The sequence below is a fragment of the Chrysemys picta genome, chromosome 2 (genome assembly GCF_011386835.1).
Source record: "Chrysemys picta bellii isolate R12L10 chromosome 2, ASM1138683v2, whole genome shotgun sequence".
Taxonomy (NCBI): domain Eukaryota; kingdom Metazoa; phylum Chordata; order Testudines; family Emydidae; genus Chrysemys; species Chrysemys picta.
In genome coordinates, this window is record NC_088792.1 from 186,655,179 (window position 1) to 186,676,124 (window position 20,946).

Consider the following 20,946-nt stretch of genomic DNA (forward strand, 5'->3'; position numbering starts at 1 on the left):
TTATCTAGTTCTTTTTTGATCCCTGTTATGGTCTTGGTCTTCACAACATCCTCTGGCAAAGAGTTCCACAGGTTGACTGTGCGTTGTGTGGAGAAATACTTCCTTTTATTGGTTTTAAACCTGCTGCCTATTAATTTCATTGGTGACCCCTAGTTCTTGTGTTATGAGAAGTAGTAAATAACTTAAACAAAAATTAAGACAAACATAGGAGTTTAATGATCCACTGCTAAGAAAGGTCCCAATTAAAAAATAAATCTTACCATATTTGGGCCTTAGCTCCATCCTCTCCTGGTCATCTATGTTATCTAGGATAGTGTATTTGGTTTTCTTTCTTATCTTTGTCCTCTTTCTGCTAAAAGGAAAGTTACCACCAGTAAATCAAGTTCTCATGCACAGTAAATAAATTCACACACATACACTGAACAGGGACAGCCAAAGAGGCCAATTTTGCTCTCACACCATCGCTACACAGATGTAACTCCACCTATTCAAAGAGTCACTCCTGATTGATGCTGATGTAAATGGGAGCAGAATCTGCACCACTAAGTGCAAGTCTTCCTTTCATATGCAGATGGTGGACAAAAGTGGGCCTGCTTAACTAGGAAACAGACTTCTACACTACCTAGAGATGGGCCTGAGGCACACAGTTTGGTTCCAGGACAAAATTTTCCCAAAGCTTAGGACTGTGTCCAGACCCAGCATTTTGGTTTAGCCCTTAGAGAGAGCAGATTTCAGATCTGGGTTTCCACTATGAATTTATGTAATGGATTTATCCTAGGAGTTACTTGTTCATTTACAAAGCAACAAAGAGTCCTGTGGCACCTTATAGACTAACAGATGTATTGGAGCATAAGCTTTCATGGGTGAATACGCACTTCGTCAGACACATGTGCTTGTATGCTGTATCCCTTTCCCACACCTTTCTGCTGTCTGTCTTTTTGATATGATAAGCTCTTCAGGGCAGGGACTGACCTCCCCTGTTTGATAAGCACGTAGCGGGCACTATTGCAATTTCAATAAATAAATAGTAATAAAAATAATTTGGACTCTGCACTCTCCAGACAGGCTGACTTAATCTGAGATGTCAATAAAGGTATCTAAAAAACAATCCAGTCCCTGGAAGCCATGCCATCATTTACTTATAAACCCCATGGGGCCAAGGATATCTCCTACCTCTGACCCCACCCCCCCACAGTCCCTGCCCCTTCTCTCCACGTCGATCTCTGGACCAGTCAGATGCTCTCTGCAGAGTCTGAGGCAAGGGAGGACAGAGTCAGATGAGCCCCAGTTCCATGCAGGAGTTCCACCAGTCCCTGCCACATGCCAGTCTCAGAGGTCCAACAATGGCCACCCCCGTGTCAGAGAAAGCAGCCCAAGGGAGACAGCTTTTTAAACAATATCCTGTATGTCTCATTATCCTCAAAATGTCATTGTGGGGAAGACTAAACACCCAGACAATTCATTTTTTGTTTCATCAAAACAAACTGTCTCTCTACTGGGCAGTTTGATAAGCAACAAAACATTCACACCAATGACTTGCACCAGCAAGGACCAAGTGGACAAACACGTTAGTTGGGAGAGAATTACTGATTGTCTTGCTGACACGTGATTTATGCTTAAAAGTTAGGTCGACATAGCTATGTCGGTGAGGGGCGGGAAAAAAAAAATCACACCCTGGACCTATTAGCTATGCTAATCTATCCCCCAGTGCAGATGCAGGTATGTCGACAGAAGAATGCTTCTTTGTCCATAGCTACTGTCATTCATAGCTACTGCAGTTCCTACTCGAATGGAAAAAAAATCCATTCCATCAGAGTAGGCTGCTTTACACTAAGGGGATATGCTGGAGTAGTGATGCTGATATAGCTAAATCAGTGTAGCCTCTCTAGTGTAGCCACACCTGAGATTGATAATAAGATCAGAAAAAGCATATTAATAAGGCAGACAAAAAAAAGAGCTGGAAGCAGGGAGAAGCTCCTGGGATAGACAGCATTAGCATACTTTGTACAGACTAGTTTCTTTGGACCTAAGCCAGACCCAACCTGCCGAGCTATGGCCATTCTCCATGAAGTACCCTCTGCTTTATAATTTCCTTCCTCCAGGTCCAAAACATCCCTAGTTTAGTGACCTCCAGGAGATATGGCTTTATCTAGGTGTGAGAGACTGGGAAGATTCTAGAGGGAGGATTTTAAAGATCTTAAATATGTTTTCAGCTGCTGGACTAGGATATACGTTAATTATTAGGTGGAGAGGTGGTGGGTGGTTCCAGTAGTAGTCTCTTTTTATAACTGTATTTTTAAAGTGTGTCAAGGAGCACCTCAGGCAAAGGACAGGTCCTGCTTCTCAGTGGGGTAAGTATATAAACCCAAAGACAGAAAAATATCCACAGAGGACAGTAGAGTGTTTGAGACTAGCAGAGTGGTTTAATGCTGAGGTGCAGTGACGTCACGTTTAAACACACTGCACTGAAAACAATACAAAACACATACCTCTTGCAGTAGCAGATGCAGAGCCACGCTAAGCTCACCATGAGCACAACCAAAATGAAAGTGGATACTGTCACGTAGAGTATGCTCCATTCTAGAAAATAAAACAAGAGAGTGATGTGCAAAGGTATCATGAATGTAACTGTCTCAATAACCGATCCCATGAGGTGGAGTGCGGCTTCATTTTTCATTAAGACTGACTGGAACTTGAGTGTTGTTCTCTTAAAAGGGAATCTGTAAAAATGACATCACCAGGGTCCCTATTTACCATTGCTGAGACTTAGACTTCCGGATCAAATAGTCACAGGTTGTAAGTAAGATATATTTTTTCTCCTGCCAGCCTAGCAAATTCAGCCTGAGATCTCAAAGTCAAACTGGGTTCTTTCCAGCTTGGGCATTTCACCCAAGTGAGACGTGTACCTTTATGCACCTTCTGTACAGTACAGCTCTGATAAGACACGTGATTGATGATAGTGTGCTGTTAGAAAAAGAATTCCTTCATATGAAGAAACTGAAAAAAATATCATAGGATCAGGGAGATCCCTCCTGCACCCCAACGTCCTGCCCAAACCCGGAGCCTCCTCCTGAACCCAACTCCCTCCCAGAGCCTGCACCCCTCACCCCCTCCTGCACCCCAACCCCCTGCCCCAGGCTCAGCCCAGAGCCCTCTCCCACACTCTGAATCCCTTGGCCCCAGCTCAGAGCCCGCGCCCAACCCTCTGCCCTAGCTTGGTGAAAGTGAGTGAGGGGGGGGATGGAGTGCCCAGGGCCTCAGAGAAGGGGCAGGGCAGAGGGCGGGGCAAGGGTGTTTGGGTTTGTGTGATTAGACAGTTGGCAATCCTATGTACAAAACACATGGGTCCAGATTCTGATACCCTTGCTCATGGGGAGTAGTATCTTATTCCTCGAGTGATGCTATAGAAATTAATCAATCAATCAGACTACTTGAGGAGTAATGTATTTCTCAACATAAGAGTAGGAGACTCTGTCCCATGCAAAGGATAGAATTGTATTTTGGCTAAACGAATGCTATTAGAAATTTTTAATTAAATTAAGTATAGAAGAGGAGATTTCAAATAGGATGTCAAAGGGGTATGCCTAACAAAGGAGTGATAGTCCTGTCAAACAATAAAAAGTAAATCAGTGACAACTAAACTCTATTTTCCAGAGATAACTGTAATACATGGGAGATAAAGAAAATTAAGAAAATGGTGAAAGTGGTTAAATAAAAAAGCCAGGTTTTTAAAACTCATGAGACTGTTTAGTATAAAACACAAGCATTTTGTAGCTACTGCTACAAATATCTAGGACACCGTATTAAAACATGCTGCACAAAACACATCCGCCAGAATGCTGTAGAGTGTTATCTCTGTGTTGTTCCTGTTAACCTGAGCAGAAATCAGAAACTCCCAAGCAACTGCAGGTGTAGTACCAGGATTATCTACAGAAACATCCATCTGGTCCAAAATAATTTCAAAATGTCCCAGAAGTAACATTTAGCTATTTTTATACTTTTTTCCTAAAACCATTATGCAAAATTTGAAAAAAAAAATTTTTTAATGACACCGTCTAGTATTATTTAGAAGATTCTCAATCACTTTAAACTCTCATGCAGATCATCTTCCACAGTGTAATATTGAGGGGCTGGACAGCCAGAGAGCCCCCCAATTTTCTTTCATTATTCATTTCCAAATTTTCTCCATTTCCACAAGTAATACAACTCCAACTGTGAGGTGCATTCTTCCTTCATTCTGTGCATGTAACTGCTAATGCCAGTAATGGGGTCACAGCACACACACGGAGGTGCCCAGGCCTGTGAAATGTCCTGCAAGTTGCTGAGTTCCCTCCACTTTGACTGCGGTTTGTGGTAGTGAGGTGTTCTGCACCTTACAAAATGGAACTCTGACAAACTGTTTTGGGGAAAAATAAATCTTAGTAAACAGCCAAGGGGGAAAAGAATTGGAGAAAGGAGACCGAATTTCCTGCAATATACATTACACTAACATTATCTCTGTCTTTTTTTTCTAAGCTTTGCCTGTTACATAAAAATAAATTTCCCCTTTAAAGAAGCAGCTACATCAAGGTCAATCCTATAAGGTGCTGAGCACTCTGGTCCCATCTGGCAATTATGCACATACTTTCAGTTAAGCACATGAGAAATCCTACTGATGTCAATGAGATTGTTCATGTGCTTCAAGTTAAGCAAGTCCCTAAGTGTTTTGATGGATCAGGCTAGGCCAGTGATTCTCAAGCAGGGATACCTGTATCCCTGGGGGTACACAGAGATCTTCCAGAGGGTACATCAACTCATCTAGATATTTGCCTAGTTTTACAACAGACTACATAAAAAGCACTAGTGAAGCCAGTACAATCTAAATTTTCATACAGTGACTTGTTTATACTGCTCTATATACTATACACTGAAATGTAAGTACAATATTTATATTCCAATTAATTTATTTTATAATTATATGGTAACAACGAGAAAGTGAGCAATTTTTCAGTAATAGTGCGCTGTGACACTTCTATATTTCCGTGTCTGATTTTGTAAGAAAGTAGTTTTTAAGTGAGGTGAAACTTGGGGTTGGGGGTACGCAAGACAAATCAAACTCCTAAAAGGGGTACAGTAGTCCGGAAAGGTTGAGAGCCACTGGGCTAGAGTGCTTGGCACCATGCAGGATGAAACCCATATGGACTTGCTTCTCTCATGTCATATGACTGCATTTCCTTTTTTGGTTGGTTGGTTCTGGAAGAACAGTTGCGTGTATTGTTCATTGTTTTTCAGCATGCGTAATATTCATAGATACATTTACAGAACTGCTACACACAGGAAAGGGAAATCATTCTTGGAACATGTCACAATGTCATCCAAACTCACCACAATTACTCTCTCCATCATTCAGGTAACGCTGGATCAAGTTCTCCATCCACAGCTGATAGCAAATACAACGCTTTGTGATGGGGTCACAGTGACCATGTCCAGAGCATTTTAAAAGGCAGACTAAGAACAGAACAAAGGTGAAGATAATTACAATGTAAAAGGGCAACTTGTAAAGCACACTCTGTTGAGGCACTAACGTGGGGGCGGGAGGGTGCATGGTGCATTCTCTTGCCCACAACTCCAGTGCAGCGACTGACAAATGAAAAGGTCACTTAGAAATCCAACCGTGAAAATTTCACTGATGTGTTTCCATGAATCATTGGTAGACAAATATACCCCAAACCATTGCTTTAACTGTCACTAATAAACTGAACCACTGCTGGTTCCTAATCTGCCAGTCATTTGTTGGGGGTCTGAGTTAGGCAGATTTACTTTAAAGGCCCAGCAGCCTGGTGGGTGGGATCAGAAAGATGAAAATATATTATCCAACTGAATAGCCAGCCAGGGAGCCAATGTTAATTTACTGACACTAGACTTGGAGATCGACCTGAGTCAGGGAGTTCAGTTTTATTTGTTTCTGTATTATTTATTGGTATTTCTATGGTGTATAGTCTCCAGAATTCCTGAGTACTTGAGAAATATTAGTGTTCCCAGACACCAGAATAATGATCATCATACAAATACCTGAAATAAATGTACCATCAGAACTTCTTAGGGCACAGCATTCATATAGTTAATTTTTAATCGTTGTAAACGCACCAAGATGTAGTGTGATGTGTGTATTTTATCAAAATATAAAACAGTCAAAATAAATTGCTTTCCAAAAAAAATACATAAAACTTGTAGCAGCTTTTTTTTTTTTGCCTGAAAACCTGCTATGTAACTAAAAATGAAGTGAATACAAATTTGAAAATTATACCTCATTTTCTTCTATTTCAAAGTGGGGGAAAAAACACTTAATTTTTACAGTATAACAGCTGTAGTTTTTTCCTCGCGGAGTAAATTAAAAAATAAGCCATATTAATCAATGAGCTAGAGCTTATATCTCTTCCCTTGCATTCTGATCCTCAACAAAAAACTCCCCTTTGGCTATAAATTATAACAAATTCAGATCTGTAATGCCCCAGTGTCATGAAGTGTTCTAATTCCCAGCAGCACTGCAACTTTATGGCAGATTAAAACTTGAAACTTGGCTTGAAAGCCCAACCATCATTGTGAAAAGATCTCTCATTATGAAGAAATACGAGGGGCCTGTCTTCACCAGAATATTTACCACATTAGGGGACTGGCTTATAATACAATGATGGCCTGACCATTTCGCCTGGGGAGATGGGAACGAATCATATTATAACTCTGTTGGAGAATAGAGTAACAACCTCAAAGGAACCAGGGATAACACACAAATTCTATATTACGGTTACAGCACCTTTTGTCCCATCCACAGAGTAAGAACAAACAGTGTTCTATCCAGGGATGAAAGTAGAAATAGGGACTTACCAGTACGGGCTGGGTTGGGGCCGGCTCTTGCCCCCGGAAGGGGCGGGGCTTCTGGCAGAAGGGGTGGGAGTGGGCGGGGGGGTCAGAGCCAGCCCCGACCCGCCCTGTACCGGTAAGTGCCCTCCCCCTCCAGCCGCTGCTGGGAGCCCAAGGCCCTTTAAATTGCCACCTGGGGAAGCCGGGCCGCTCCAGTACAGCGCACCGGCTCTTGCCAGTATGCCATACCGGGGCGTACTGGCTTACTTTCACCTCTGGTTATATCACAGCTGGGATAGTATAGTGTTATAACATGGTTTCCCAACAGAGTATATTTCCTAGTATACAGTAAATGAGCCTTAGTTTACAAAATGATTGACAGCCGTCATACTCTTTGCCACTTGTATCTTTAAAAGGAAAGCAAGTAACTGGCAAAAGTCTGTCCTAGATAAACAGATATTTCAAGCATTATCAGCCTCATCATTCAGAAAACCAAATGCAAAACAGTGTAGAAAGGAAGCTCCTGCATACTGTACCATGTTGCTATGCTAATTAATATTCTGATGGCTGTAAAACTCAAAAATAGGAAGCAGCAGGCAGAACGTACCAGCTGTGTCAACCCGCAGAACTTTAAAAAGCAGGAAGTCAGCCTTCTCCTTTAGCAGCTGCACGTGCAGCATCCGTGCGACATCTGAAGCCTTTATTACTTTGAAAGGATGCCCATTCTGCACATAGAATACAACTGCTGTGCTGCAGAGAGAACGCACAAACAAAATTAAGATTTATGTTGTCCAAGGAACTAATATTTTTCAATTTGATTGTAAGAGCCCATACTCTGGAAATTAGAAGTTTAAAATCGCTGTCTTTGGTGTATAGATATTATTTAATCTGCCACCGGGTTAACCAAATTCATCACAGTGACATGGCTCTTGCATTACCATGCAGTTCAGGAGCAATAACAGTTCTCTAGCTTCTCAGCTTCATGTGAGAAAGCTGAGGAGAGGGGGACACACTCTTCCTTCCCTCGTCCTCCCATTTGTTAAACTTCCAGGCCCACTTCAAAGCCCCCTCCCACATCCTACCCTGCTTTCCCAAAAGCATCTAAGTCAGGGGTCGGCAACCTTTCAGAAGTGGTGTGCCGAGTCTTCATTTATTCACTCTAATTTAAGGTTTCGCGTGCCAGTAATACATTTTAACATTTTTAGACGGTCTCTTTCTATAAGTCTATAATATATAACTAAACTATTGTTGTATGTAAAGTAAATAAGGTTTTTAAAATGTTTAAGAAGCTTCATTTAAAATTAAATTAAAATGCAGAGCCCCCCGGACCAGTGGCCAGGACCCAAGCAGTGCGAGTGCCAATGAAAATCAGCTCGTGTGCCGCCTTTGGCACGTGTGCTATAGGTTGCCTATCCCTGATCTAAGTTCTGATCCAACACCCATTGCAATCACTGAGAAGACTGGATCAAGGTATTGGAGGACTGGCAATCAAAAGAGAGCCCATCTAAAATCATTATGTCATGTTATGCTGCATTTGGGTGGGATGCTTTGGGGTGGGTGGGGTGGGGGGGAGTCTTACTTGGAAATTAGTCATTGGGGTTTGAAATACTGTAGTGATGGTATTAGATTTTCTAATAGTGTATTTTTAAATTGGAGAGGTGCATAGAGATCTGAATAGATTCCAAAAAGGATTTAAAAAAAAAAAAAAAAAGATTGATGAGTTAATTTAGGAAGACAGTTTAAAGACTAGTCATCTCAATAGATTCCATCAACTGCATTGTCAGGTCTCAGTAGATGTGCAAGCTACACTGAAAGCTGTGTACAACCATTTCCAGTCTTTTTGCTCTGAATCTGCCACTCAAATGCATCCATGGTATATACGTAGAGCCGTACCAAATTCACAGCCATGAAAAACAGGTCATGAACTGTGAAATCTGGTCTTCCGCCAGGAAATCTGGTCTTTTGTATGTTTTACCCTATACCACACAGATTTCACAGGGGAGACCAGCATTTCTCAAATTGGGGGTGCTGACCCAAAAGGGAGTTGCCAGGGGGAATCGCAAGGTTATTTGGGGGCGGGCCCCCAGTATTGCCATCCTTATTTCTGTGCTGCCTTCAGAGCTGGGCAGGCAGAGAGCGGCGGTTGTTGGCTGGGTGCTGAGCTTTGAAGGCAGCGCCCTGCCAGCAGCAGCGCAGAAGTAAAGGTGGCAACACCATCCCAACACCCCTACTTCTACGCTGCTGTCTTCAGAGTGGAGCAGCCAGAGAGCGGCGACTGCTGACTGAGGGTCCAGCTCTGCAGGCAGCAGCGCAGAAATAAGGGTACAATACCATACCGTGCCATCCTTCCTTCTGCGCTGCTGCTGAAGACAGTGCCGCCGCCAGCAGCAGCACAGAAGTAAGGGTAGCAGTACCACGACCCCCCCCCCCACAATAACCTTGCAACCCCCCCCCCCACAACTCCTTTGGGGGTCAGGACCCCTACAATTACAACACTGAAAGTTCAGATTTCAATAGCTGATATCATGAAATTTACGATTTTTAAAAACCTATGATAGTGAATTTGGTAGGGCCCTATATACCGGGGTGGGCAAACTAGAGCCTGCTGGGGAGCTGGGTCTCGGGCTTGCCCCGCTCCGGCACTCCAGCTTGGGCACTGGGTTGGGTGCTGCACCACACGGCTCCCAGAAGCTGCGGCATGGCCTCGCTCTGGCTCCTACATGCTCCAATGGCCCCCTCCGGTGCTCCAATAGCAGTTGCAGGGGCGGTGCCTGCGAATGGGGCAGCCTATAGAGCTGCCTGGCCGTGCCTCCGCGTAGGAGCCGGAGAAGGGACATGCCACTGCTTCCGGGAGCTGCTTGAGGTAAGCGCCGCTCGGAGACTGCACCCCTGAGCCTCTCCCCACGCCCCAATCCCCATCTCCAGCCCTGATCCCCCTCCCGCTCTCCAAACCCTTCGATCCCAGCCCGGAGCACCCTCCTGCACCCCAAACCTCTCATCCCCAGCCCCACCCCAGAGCCTGCACCCCCAACCAGAGCTCTCACCCTCCCACACCCCAACCCCAATTGTGAGGATTCATGGCCCACCATGCAATTTCTATTCCCAGATGTGGCCCTCAGGCCAGTTTGCCCACCCCGATATATACACACTTCTCCAGGCTACTCAGAAGCCAGGTAGACTGCTGAGCATGCTCAGTGAGCTTCTGCTCTCCCAGGGGGCGAGATCCCCCAATACTGATTGTGAAAAACCATCTAAAGCATCTGGGACATCAAAAATTTTAGAGGGGAAACAAAAAGTAGCTTTGATCATACAGACCTCGGCCAGACAAGTACATTTGTTTAATGAAACATTTGCTTATTGTGACAGTCTGTCTGTCTCACTCCATCTAGCCTTTGGAAGGACAAAAAGACAGTAAATGAAACAAAGACATCAAGATAAAGAAATGCCGTCTCTTTGAAATAAAGGGAAAGATGTGAAAGAAGGGTCTGCAGGGAGGTTTTTTAAAATGAGGTTCTCCAGTTCCACATTCCTACCTCAGGGATTTTACCACCTGTAGAAGAACTTCTATTGCTAAAACATATGCTCCAGGGAAATCTCTCTCAACTTCTCTTTACTCTTCCATGCAGCTTGCCAAAAAGCTACTAGTGATGAGCTTTGGCAGAGTCAAGAAGAATCACAAGCTCATTTACTAGTTTTGAAAAGTAAAAATTGTCTTTTAAAATCTAACTTCTGCCATCCTGCAGCCCCATAAAAGACTGTCAGTGAAAAAGCCATCTTGAAAGCAAAATCTGCTTATAGTATTTTGCTGGTATAACTTATATCAGTTCTTCAAGCAAAATAAATTATACTGGCAAAAGCACTTTTATCCCATCATAACTGCACCTATAGTAAAGCTTTTGCTCGTATAGAAATGTTGTCATCTATTTTTTATATATATATATATAAAAAAAATCAATCTCATCACACACCCCTGACATTGCTAAATTAGCAAAAGTTTCTAGTGTAGATCTGGCCTCAGTGTAGCTTATTTATAAAATGTATACAAGTCCTAGTTCCTTGAAGAGAGCTGGTAAAAAATGGCACATAGACATCTCCCTTTTGCAAAAAGCTCACATAAGGCTCAACAGCCCTGTCCCAAGAAGCAACTACCTTGGGCTGCCCCTCTCTCTGGTGCCTCTTTTCCTCCCTCAGCCTCATCACTTTTCACCTGGGAAACCCTAGTCCAATACTCCCCCTTGGACTGCAAGATTTGGAAAAGATGGTGAGACAATTTTTGCAGCTTCTCTGCAGCGCAAAAGAAACTCAGAAAGGTCTAACAGCCCAGGCAAAGAAGAGTGCTTTAAGCCGTACAATATCCCTTAATGACTCTCTGGGTGCAGTTACTGTAGTTTCCCTAGGTACTTATACACAAGTGACCCCTAACATGCAACCCATTAGCATCTATCACAATATTTTAACTTTTATTTTATGATGTCACAGGGGGGCTGTCACCTCCATAATCTCACACATCCTGATATCTGCATACCTTAAATCTGAATAGGCTTGTATCTTCTGAACTTTGATGTCTGAATCCAAGACATTCAGCAGCACGGCTAGCTGTCTCACCAGGGTGTCCTTTTGTTGCTCAGTCAGCTGGCCAACTGCAACTTGCAAAATCAACTCCACCAGACCATTTCTTTTAGGGTCTGAGAAAACAAAAACACACTGGGTTTTTTTTCCAGAGACTGGTAAATATTTCAGTATTGAATGAAGGGTGTGATTAGTAATCCAGATTCCCCTACCCTTGATCTTTATGGGCGAAATAGTAACTTGGAAGGGTACTTAGTTAATTTTGAAACATACCAAAATATCTAAGTTTCTATCTCATTACCCTCTACCCCAGTTAGTTACAATCCAGCACTGTTTCTACAAACAGGAATAAGAATCAATTAACCTTTTCAGCTAATGCCGAGTCCTGCAGGGGTTGCTCATGTATAAAGAGGCCAGACCCAGTTAGTTAAGTCAGTGGTTCTCAACCAGGGGTACGCAGAGATCTTCAGGGGGTACATCTAGATATTTGCCTAGTTTTACAACAGGCTACATAAAAAGCACTAGTGAAGTCAGCACAAACTAAAATTTCATGCTGGCAATGATCTGTTTATATATTATACACTGAAATGTAAGGACAATATTTATAGTCCAATTGATTTATTTTATAATTATATGGTAAAAATGAGAAAGTGAGTAATTTTTCAGTAATAGTGCACTGTGACACTTCTGTATTTTTATGTCTGATTTTGTAAGCAAGTAGTTTTTAAGTGAGGTGAAACTTGGGGTACGCAAGACAAATCAGCCTCCTGAAAGTGGTACAGTAGTCTGGAAAGGTTGAGAGCCACTGAGTTAAGTCACAGTGCTTGAGTTCAGTCCTTAAAACCCTGAGAGTGAACTCACACTCATTTATATGTGATCCATGTAAAACAAGCCTGATATCACAGCTCCCAGGCAAACTCTGCGGCGAACAGCAGAGGCTAACAGCAGGAGTTTGCCTGGGAGTTCGCGTGGGGAGAGCGCACTGAGGCTTTCATCTGCAGGTTTCTCCGAGTAGTTCCTGCAACAGTTGAGGAAGCTCCTAAGAGTACGGTGATATGGAAGGTGAGCGATCAGCTGTTGTAACCTGCACAGGTTGTGCCATGTTTGTCTTTCTTCCGCAGAACAGAAGTGACTTTGTCTGTACAAAGTGCAAGCTGGTCTCCATATTGGAGGAGAAGGTTCGAGGGCTGGAGAAACAAGTATCGACTCTGCGTTGCATAAGGGAAAATGAAGATTTCCTGGACAGACGTCAGGAGATGCTTCTACGGCCACAATGTTCTGAAGATTCAGAGCAGGCGCAGCAGGGACAGAAGGATTGTGAGGAGGTTTGGCAGCATGTGACCTCCAGAAGAAGAAAGAGGAGCGTCCATGCACCAGCAATGGAGATACAGGTGAGCAATCGTTTCCATGTTCTCTCTACAGGTGCTAATGCGGAGAGTGGACTAGATGGCCCATCTGAGGGAAGGGAGCAGAAGGAGACTCCACCGATTGGAAGGCAAAAGATGCACTGTCCTAGGGATGGGGGTTCCACGACCACCACTCCCAAGAGGAGGAGGAGGGTGGTGGTGGTCGGGGACTCCCTCCTCAGGGGGACTGAGTCATCTATCTGCCGCCCTGACCGGGAAAACCGAGAGGTCTGCTGCTTGCCAGGAGCTAGGATACACGATGTGACGGAGAGACTGCCGAGACTCATCAAGCCCTCGGATCGCTACCCCTTCCTGCTTCTCCACGTGGGCACCAATGATACTGCCAAGAATGACCTTGAGCGGATCACTGCAGACTACGTGGCTCTGGGAAGAAGGATAAAGGAGTTTGAGGCGCAAGTGGTGTTCTCGTCCATCCTCCCTGTGCAAGGAAAAGGCCGGGGTAGAGACCGTCGAATCGTGGAAGTCAACGAATGGCTACGCAGGTGGTGTCGGAGAGAAGGCTTTGGATTCTTCGACCATGGGATGGTGTTCCAAGAAGAAGGAGTGCTAGGCAGAGACGGGCTCCACCTAACGAAGAGAGGGAAGAGCATCTTCGCCAGCAGGCTGGCTAACCTAGTGAGGAGGGCTTTAAACTAGGTTCACCGGGGGAAGGAGACCAAAGCCCTGAGGTAAGTGGGGAAATGGGATCCTGGGAGGAAGCACAAGCAGGAGAGCGCAAGAGGGGAGGACTCCTGTCTCATGCTGAGAAAGAGGGACGATCATTGAGTTATCTTAAGTGCCTATACACAAATGCAAGAAGCCTGGGAAACAAGCAGGGAGAACTGGAAGTCCTGGCACAGTCAGGGAACTATGATGTGATTGGAATAACAGAGACTTGGTGGGATAACTCACATGACTGGAGTACTGTCATGGATGGATATAAACTGTTCAGGAAGGACAGGCAGGGCAGAAAAGGTGGGGGAGTTGCGTTGTATGTAAGAGAGGAGTATGACTGCTCAGAGCTCCGGTATGATACTGCAGAAAAACCTGAGAGTCTCTGGATAAAGTTGAGAAGTATGAGCAACAAGGGTGATGTCGTGGTTGGAGTCTGCTATAGACCACCAGACCAGGGGGATGAGGTGGACGAGGCTTTCTTCTGGCAACTAGCAGAAGTTGCTAGATCGCAGGCCCTGGTTCTCATGGGAGACTTTAATCACCCTGATATCTGCTGGGAGAGCAATACAGCGGTGCACAGGCAATCCAGGAAATTTTTGGAAAGCGTAGGGGACAATTTCCTGGTGCAAGTGCTGGAGGAACCAACTAGGGGCAAAGCTTTTCTTGACCTGCTGCTCACAAACAGGGAAGAACTAGTAGGGGAAGCAAAAGTGGATGGGAACCTGGGAGGCAGTGACCATGAGATTGTCGAGTTCAGGATCCTGACACAAGGAAGAAAGGAGAGCAGCAGAATATGGACCCTGGACTTCAGAAAAGCACACTTTGACTCCCTCAGGGAACAGATGGGCAGGATCCCCTGGGAGAATAACATGAAGGGCAAAGGGGTCCAGGAGAGCTGGCTGTATTTTAAAGAATCCTTATTGAGGTTGCAGGAACAAACCATCCCGATGTGTAGGAAGAATAGTAAATATGGCAGGCGACCAGCTTGGCTAAACAGTGAAATCCTTGCTGATCTTAAACGCAAAAAAGAGGCTTATAAGAAGTGGAAGATTGGACAAATGACCAGGGAGGAGTATAAAAATATTGCTCAGGCGTGCAGGAGTGAAATCAGGAAGGCCAAATCACACTTGGAGTTGCAGTTAGCAAGAGATGTTAAGAGTAACAAGAAGGGTTTCTTCAGGTATGTTAGCAACAAGAAGAAAATCAAGGAAAGTGTGGGCCCCTTACTGAATGAGGGAGGCAACCTAGTGACCGAGGATGTGGAAAAAGCTAATGTACTCAATGATTTTTTTGCCTCTGTCTTCACGCACAAGGTCAGCTCCCAGATTGCTGCACTGGGCAGTACAGCATGGGGAGAAGGTGACCAGCCCTCTGTGGAGAAAGAAGTGGTTCGGGACTATTTAGAAAAACTGGACGTGCACAAGTCCATGGGGCCGGATGCGCTGCATCCGAGGGTGCTAAAGGAGTTGGCGGGTGAGATTGCAGAGCCATTAGCCATTATTTTTGAAAACTCATGGCGATCGGGGGAGGTCCCAGATGACTGGAAAAAGGCTAATGTAGTGCCCATCTTTAAAAAAGGGAAGAAGGAGGATCCGGGGAACTACAGGCCAGTCAGCCTCACCTCAGTCCCTGGAAAAATTATGGAGCAGGTCCTCAAGGAATCAATTATGAAACATTTAGAGGAAAGGAAAGTGATCAGGAACAGTCAGCATGGATTCACAAAGGGGAAGTCGTGCCTGACTAACCTAATTGCCTTCTATGATGAGATAACTGGCTCTGTGGATGAGGGGAAAGCAGTGGATGTGTTATTTCTAGACTTTAGCAAAGCTTTTGATACTGTCTCCCACAGTATTCTTGTCACCAAATTAAAGAAGTATGGGCTGGATGAATGGACTGTAAGGTGGATAGAAAGCTGGCTAGATCGTCGGGCTCAACGGGTAGTGATCAATGGCTCCATGTCTAATTGGCAGCCGGTTTCAAGTGGAGTGCCCCAAGGGTCGGTCCTGGGGCCGGTTTTGTTTAATATCTTTATTAATGATCTGGAGGATGGTGTGGACTGCACTCTCAGCAAGTTTGCAGATGACACTAAACTAGGAGGCGTGGTAGATACACTAGAGGGTAGGGATCGGATACAGAGGGACCTAGACAAATTAGAGGATTGGGCAGAAAAAAATCTGATGAGGTTCAACAAGGACAAGTGCAGAGTCCTGCACTTAGGACGGAAGAATCCCATGCACTGCTACAGACTAGGGACCGAATGGCTAGGTAGCAGTTCTGCTGAAAAGGACCTAGGGGTCACAGTGGACGAGAAGCTGGATATGAGTCAACAGTGTGCTCTTGTTGCCAAGAAGGCTAACGGCATTTTGGGCTGTATAAGTAGGGGCATTGCCAGCAGATCGAGGGACGTGATCGTTCCCCTTTATTCGACATTGGTGAGGCCTCATCTGGAATACTGTGTCCAGTTTTGGGCCCCACACTACAAGAAGGATGTGGAAAAATTGGAAAGAGTCCAGCGGAGGGCAACAAAAATGATTAGGGGTCTGGAGCATATGACTTATGAGGAGAGGCTGAGAGAACTGGGATTGTTTAGTCTCCAGAAGAGAAGAATGAGGGGGGATTTGATAGCAGCCTTCAACTACCTGAAGGGGGGTTCCAAAGAGGATGGAGCTCGGCTGTTCTCAGTGGTGGCAGATGACAGAACAAGGAGCAATGGTCTCAAGTTGCGGTGGGGGAGGTCCAGGTTGGATATCAGGAAAAACTATTTCACTAGGAGGGTGGTGAAACACTGGAATGCGTTACCTAGGGAGGTGGTGGAGTCTCCTTCCTTGGAGGTTTTTAAGGCCCGGCTTGACAAAGCCCTGCCTGGGATGATTTAGCTGGGAATTGGTCCTGCTTTGAGCAGGGGGTTGGACTAGATGACCTCTTGAGGTCCCTTCCAACTCTGATATTCTATGATCACCTTCTCCTAAAAGCCTCCCTAAATGCTGTCTCATCAGTCTTTAAGGTCCAGAGTCAGGAAAAGCACTTAAGCATGTGCTTAAATCCATCATTACTGGGACAGCATGTGTTTAAGTGAGTCTAAATGAGGAATATAAACTTGGGACAGAAAAGTTTGACACATTTTTGAGGCAAATTTAACTCGATAATTGTAGGTTTTGTTAAATATAATAAGAACATAAGAATGGCTATATTAGGTCAGACCAAAGGTCCGTCTAAGCCAGTATCCAGTCTTCTGACAGTGGCCAATACCAGGTACCCCAGAGGGAATGAACAAAACAGGTAATATTTTGCCCTTCTATAGGGCTTTACAAACATCGCAAGCCTCACAGCAACCCAGTGACATAGTAAGTATTATCCTGATTGTACAGATCAAGAAAACATGGCAGAGAGGCTAAGTGACTTGGCCACAATCACACAGGCAATCGGTGGCAGAACCAGGATTAGAATTAAGATCTCCCAAATACCCGCCTCATGCCTTCATCACAAAACTATCCATCCCCAAATAAGTTGTATAAAAAAATTTAAACCAAGAGAACATTTTTATATATATAACAATTGAAATGTTCTCTTGGTTTAAATTTTTTAATACAACTTATTTGGGGATGGATAGTTTTGTGGATGGATAATATATATATATATATATATATATAAAGAATTCCAACTGAAATTAAGTCTTATTTAAGCAAATGAGGATTCCGTGGAAGCATTTTTGCACCCAAACATGGCAACTGGATGTGAGAACCAGGAAGTGTAACTGAGCGGTAAGTGACTAAAAGTAAAAGTGATTAGTCCTTTTGCACTGTCCAAACTGACTGAAATGCAAAACTGAAACAAATAATGGAAAATAAGTAATGTAGATACATCTTTCAGTTTTAATAAAGAAAAGGTGTCTTAATATAATCAAGAAAGCAACTTTTTTTTAAAACTATGGGACCTGATTCTCCATGGACTGAAAAGGGTGCAAGCATTTATACCTGTGCAAAGTGGACGTACAATAGTATCACCAATGCACGTAAAGGGAGAATTCAGATGACAGTATTTTACACCCACTTTAAACAGGTGTAAATATCAATGCAAGGTGGTGGTGAATCAGATCCATGACTTTTAACTTGACAGGATCTTGCCAGCAGCAAAGAAAAGAATGTGGAGGTATACACAGCTTATAGATGACCTTTTAATGATCATACCAGGCCGCACTTCAACAGTGGCAGCGTCAATAGCTGAATCTCCTTTAGCATCTGTGACTTTCAAGTGAAAAGTATAGAGTCCTTCCACAAGATTGGTTAGCTGCAGAACTGCCTCATGGTCTGAGCCATGAATCACATCCTGCAAAATAAAGATAGCAGCAGAGGGTTAAACTCCTTGAAAGGACAGAAGTTTGCGAGCTGTACATCAATCTAGCTGCAGAATGTGAATTCATAGATTCCAGGGCCAGAATGGACCCTGTGATTATCCAGTCTGGCTCTTGTATAACACAGGCCACTGAGCTTCTCCAAAATAATTCCTAGAGCACATCTTTTAGAAAAACATCCGATCCTGATTTAACAATTTTCTGCAACAGAGAATCCACCACAAAGCTTGCCCTCGGACCTTCAAAACAAACAAAGGGACCACCCTGAAAGAATCCTTCCCAGGGTTTACAATGGACCAGTGCAAGTATGGGAGGTGTTAATTAAGCTATGTCTACACCGCAACTAGAGGTGTAATCTGCAGTTTGTGTAGACAAACCCGTGCTAGTTTTAATCTAGTTAGCTCTCTAAAAATAGCAGTGAGGACACAGCACAGTGGGTTTCAGCATGGATTGTACAAGCCACACCGCTGCGCCCCCTCACTGCTATTTTTAGCAAGCTAATTAGATTAGAGATAGCACAGGTATGTCTGCACAAACTGCAAATTGCACCTCCAGTTGCAGCACAGATATAGCCTTAATGCTGTGTACATGCCCATGCAGTGTGGACACCTTCGATAACGCTAGTAAAAGGAGATTGTGTGTTCAAGGCAGACATACAGTACTTAGATGCACATTTGTTTGAAAAATAGAAGATTCCGTCTACATTTTTGTTTTTCAATTTTATCCCCATATTCTTAATTCTACCTCCTTGGACTCTAAACAATTCCTCTCCTTCCTTGGTGTTTATGCCCTTTATATGCAGACTTATCATCACTCTCTGCTGTTGTTATGCTAAGCCTATTTAGTTCTTTTAATGTTCTCACATTAATCACTCCCTTCAGATCCATAATCATTTTGCTCCTCCTTCCCCCCCACCTCAGTTCCTGCCAATTTGTCACCATTTTTCTGATATCGAAGAGCTCTGACCCACACTCAACATTCTGGGGGTAGTTCCACCAGCGTCCTATTGAGCTAGATCATCAGCTCTTTGGTCTAGGATAAAACCAGATTGGGTTCTTATACCATCTCACATTGCAAGTTCATATCTGATTTGCTGCTTTCCATCATTCCTCAGGCTTTAGCAGCACTTTTGCTTTCCAATGATCTTCCTCCTTTTTGAATATCTGCATTTCACATTATTTTCCCTCCGGCACATTAGCTTGTATTTTTCCCAGATGAATCTCATTTTACGATCACATGGCCATATTTCTAAGCTCTTTATCTAGTGTCGTTAGCATCTCTGTCCTCACTGCTCTGGCCCTCCGAACAGAGTATACTCTGTAAATGTAATTAAAGTGCCATTTACCCCTTGTACCAGTTTATTAATATAGAATTGTGAAATAAAACCAGATGTAACACCAAACCCTATAGCAACTGACTGGACACATCTGCCAGCATGGTACATTGAAGTCAGAGGGCTTGCATGAATGCAAGAGAGGGCAGATTTTGTCCCCAATTAAATACTTTCAAAATACTTACGCCAGCGGCTGGGCTCTGGCCATCCCGAATCCACAGATACGATACAATCCCTTGGTCGTCAGTAGACCGTGAGCCATCCAATGTAATAGAGTTATTCGGAAGCACAAGAACGTGTTTGCCTCCTGCATGAGCCCGGGGAGGAATGTTGTTTTCTAACCACAAAGACAGTAAAGCAGGAGGATTTTCTCTCAAAAGGTGCAAGATATAAATGACACACAACTGCAGAGAAACACACACAGCCTCTCCATAGTACAATCCTCGGTTTCAGACAGTCAAAGACAAGAAAAATAATTCTGTTCAAAAGTGTCAGCAAGGGAATAGGTGAAATTCAGCCTCATTGAGAGAAGGCAGACTATTCTACTGATGTCAATGAAGCAGTTACGGCCGACAGCTGCATTACTGACAGGATTACTATTGAAGGGTACTCCCACTTTGAAAATTGACCCTGTAAACATGGTACTGTGGGGTTCTATATTTATTGTCTCAATTTCCAGATTAGATTTTCTCAGTTTACAAGGAAAAAGTTTTTTTTCCCCCACAAGTGCTAGCCTCAAACTCAACTTGGGATCTGAGAGTCAAGCTGGGTTCTTCTCTTCTTGATCATCACCGCTTGTACAGCCTCCACAGCTCATATGAGGTCCTTAGGGGCACCTGTGCAGCCATGCTGTCTTCAAATTATGCCCTCAGCAATACCTGTGCAGCTCCTTTGCCTTCAGTGAGTTTGCACAGGTCACCGATTGGATGTGTAACTGGAATTTGGTAAACAGTTCTGTTGATAGCGACAAAGAGTCCTGTGGCACCTTATAGACTAACAGACGTATTGGAGCATAAGCTTTCGTGGGTGAATACCCACTTCGTCGGACGCATGTAGTGGAAATTTCCAGAGGCAGGTATAAATATGCAGGCAAGAATCAGTCTAGAAATAATGAGGTTAGTTCCATCAGGGAGGATGAGGACCTCTTCTACCAGTTGAGGTGTGAACACCAAGGGAGGAGAAACTGCTTTTGTAGGGCCTCATCCTCCCTGATTGAACTAACCTCGTTATCTCTAGACTGATTCTTGACTGCATATTTATACCTGCCTCTGGAAATTTCCACTACATGCGTCCGACGAAGTGGGTATTCACCCACGAAAGCTTATGCTCCAATACGTCTGTTAGTCTATAAGGTGTCACAGGACTCTGTCACTTTTTACAGATCCAGACTAACACGGCTACCCCTCTGATACTTGCAGGGCCGGCTCCAGGCACCAGCCCACCAAACTTGTGCTTGGGGCGGCACCTGGAGGGGGGCGGCACGGCGCTCCGGCTCTGGCCAGGGAGAGCGGAGCCCCGGCCGGGCTCTCCGCCCTCCCCCCCCCGGCGCTCTGGCCGCCGGGGAGAGCGGAGCCCCGGCCGGGCTCTCCGCCCTCCCCCCCGGCGCTCTGGCCGCCGGGGAGAGCGGAGCCCCGGCCGGGCTCTCCGCCCACTCCCCGGCACTCCGGCCGGTCGGGGAGAGTGGCCCGCAGCTGGGCTCGCCGCCCTCCCCTGCCGCGCTGGATACTTGACAGTTCTGTTGATGATGCACATGAAGAAGAGAGACCAGATCT

General features: G+C 44.5%; 1 protein-coding gene across 6 annotated transcripts in view; it reads right to left on the reverse strand.

The window, feature by feature from the left end:
• The window catches only part of KIAA0319 (KIAA0319 ortholog), a 91,671-nt gene that overhangs the window by 6,766 nt on the left and 63,959 nt on the right, over positions 1-20,946 (reverse strand). For 4 of the 6 annotated variants that reach the window (XM_065581973.1, XM_065581975.1, XM_065581976.1 and 1 more), the window contains 7 exons: positions 19,360-19,511; positions 17,678-17,816; positions 11,366-11,525; positions 7,448-7,590; positions 5,365-5,487; positions 2,490-2,580; positions 261-352 (listed from right to left, as the gene is read on the reverse strand). In XM_065581973.1, coding sequence (XP_065438045.1) covers positions 261-352; positions 2,490-2,580; positions 5,365-5,487; positions 7,448-7,590; positions 11,366-11,525; positions 17,678-17,816; positions 19,360-19,511 — 900 coding nt within the window. The remainder of the gene's footprint in view (positions 1-260; positions 353-2,489; positions 2,581-5,364; positions 5,488-7,447; positions 7,591-11,365; positions 11,526-17,677; positions 17,817-19,359; positions 19,512-20,946) is intronic. The other 2 variants (XM_065581974.1, XM_065581977.1) reach the window with 1 other exon arrangement.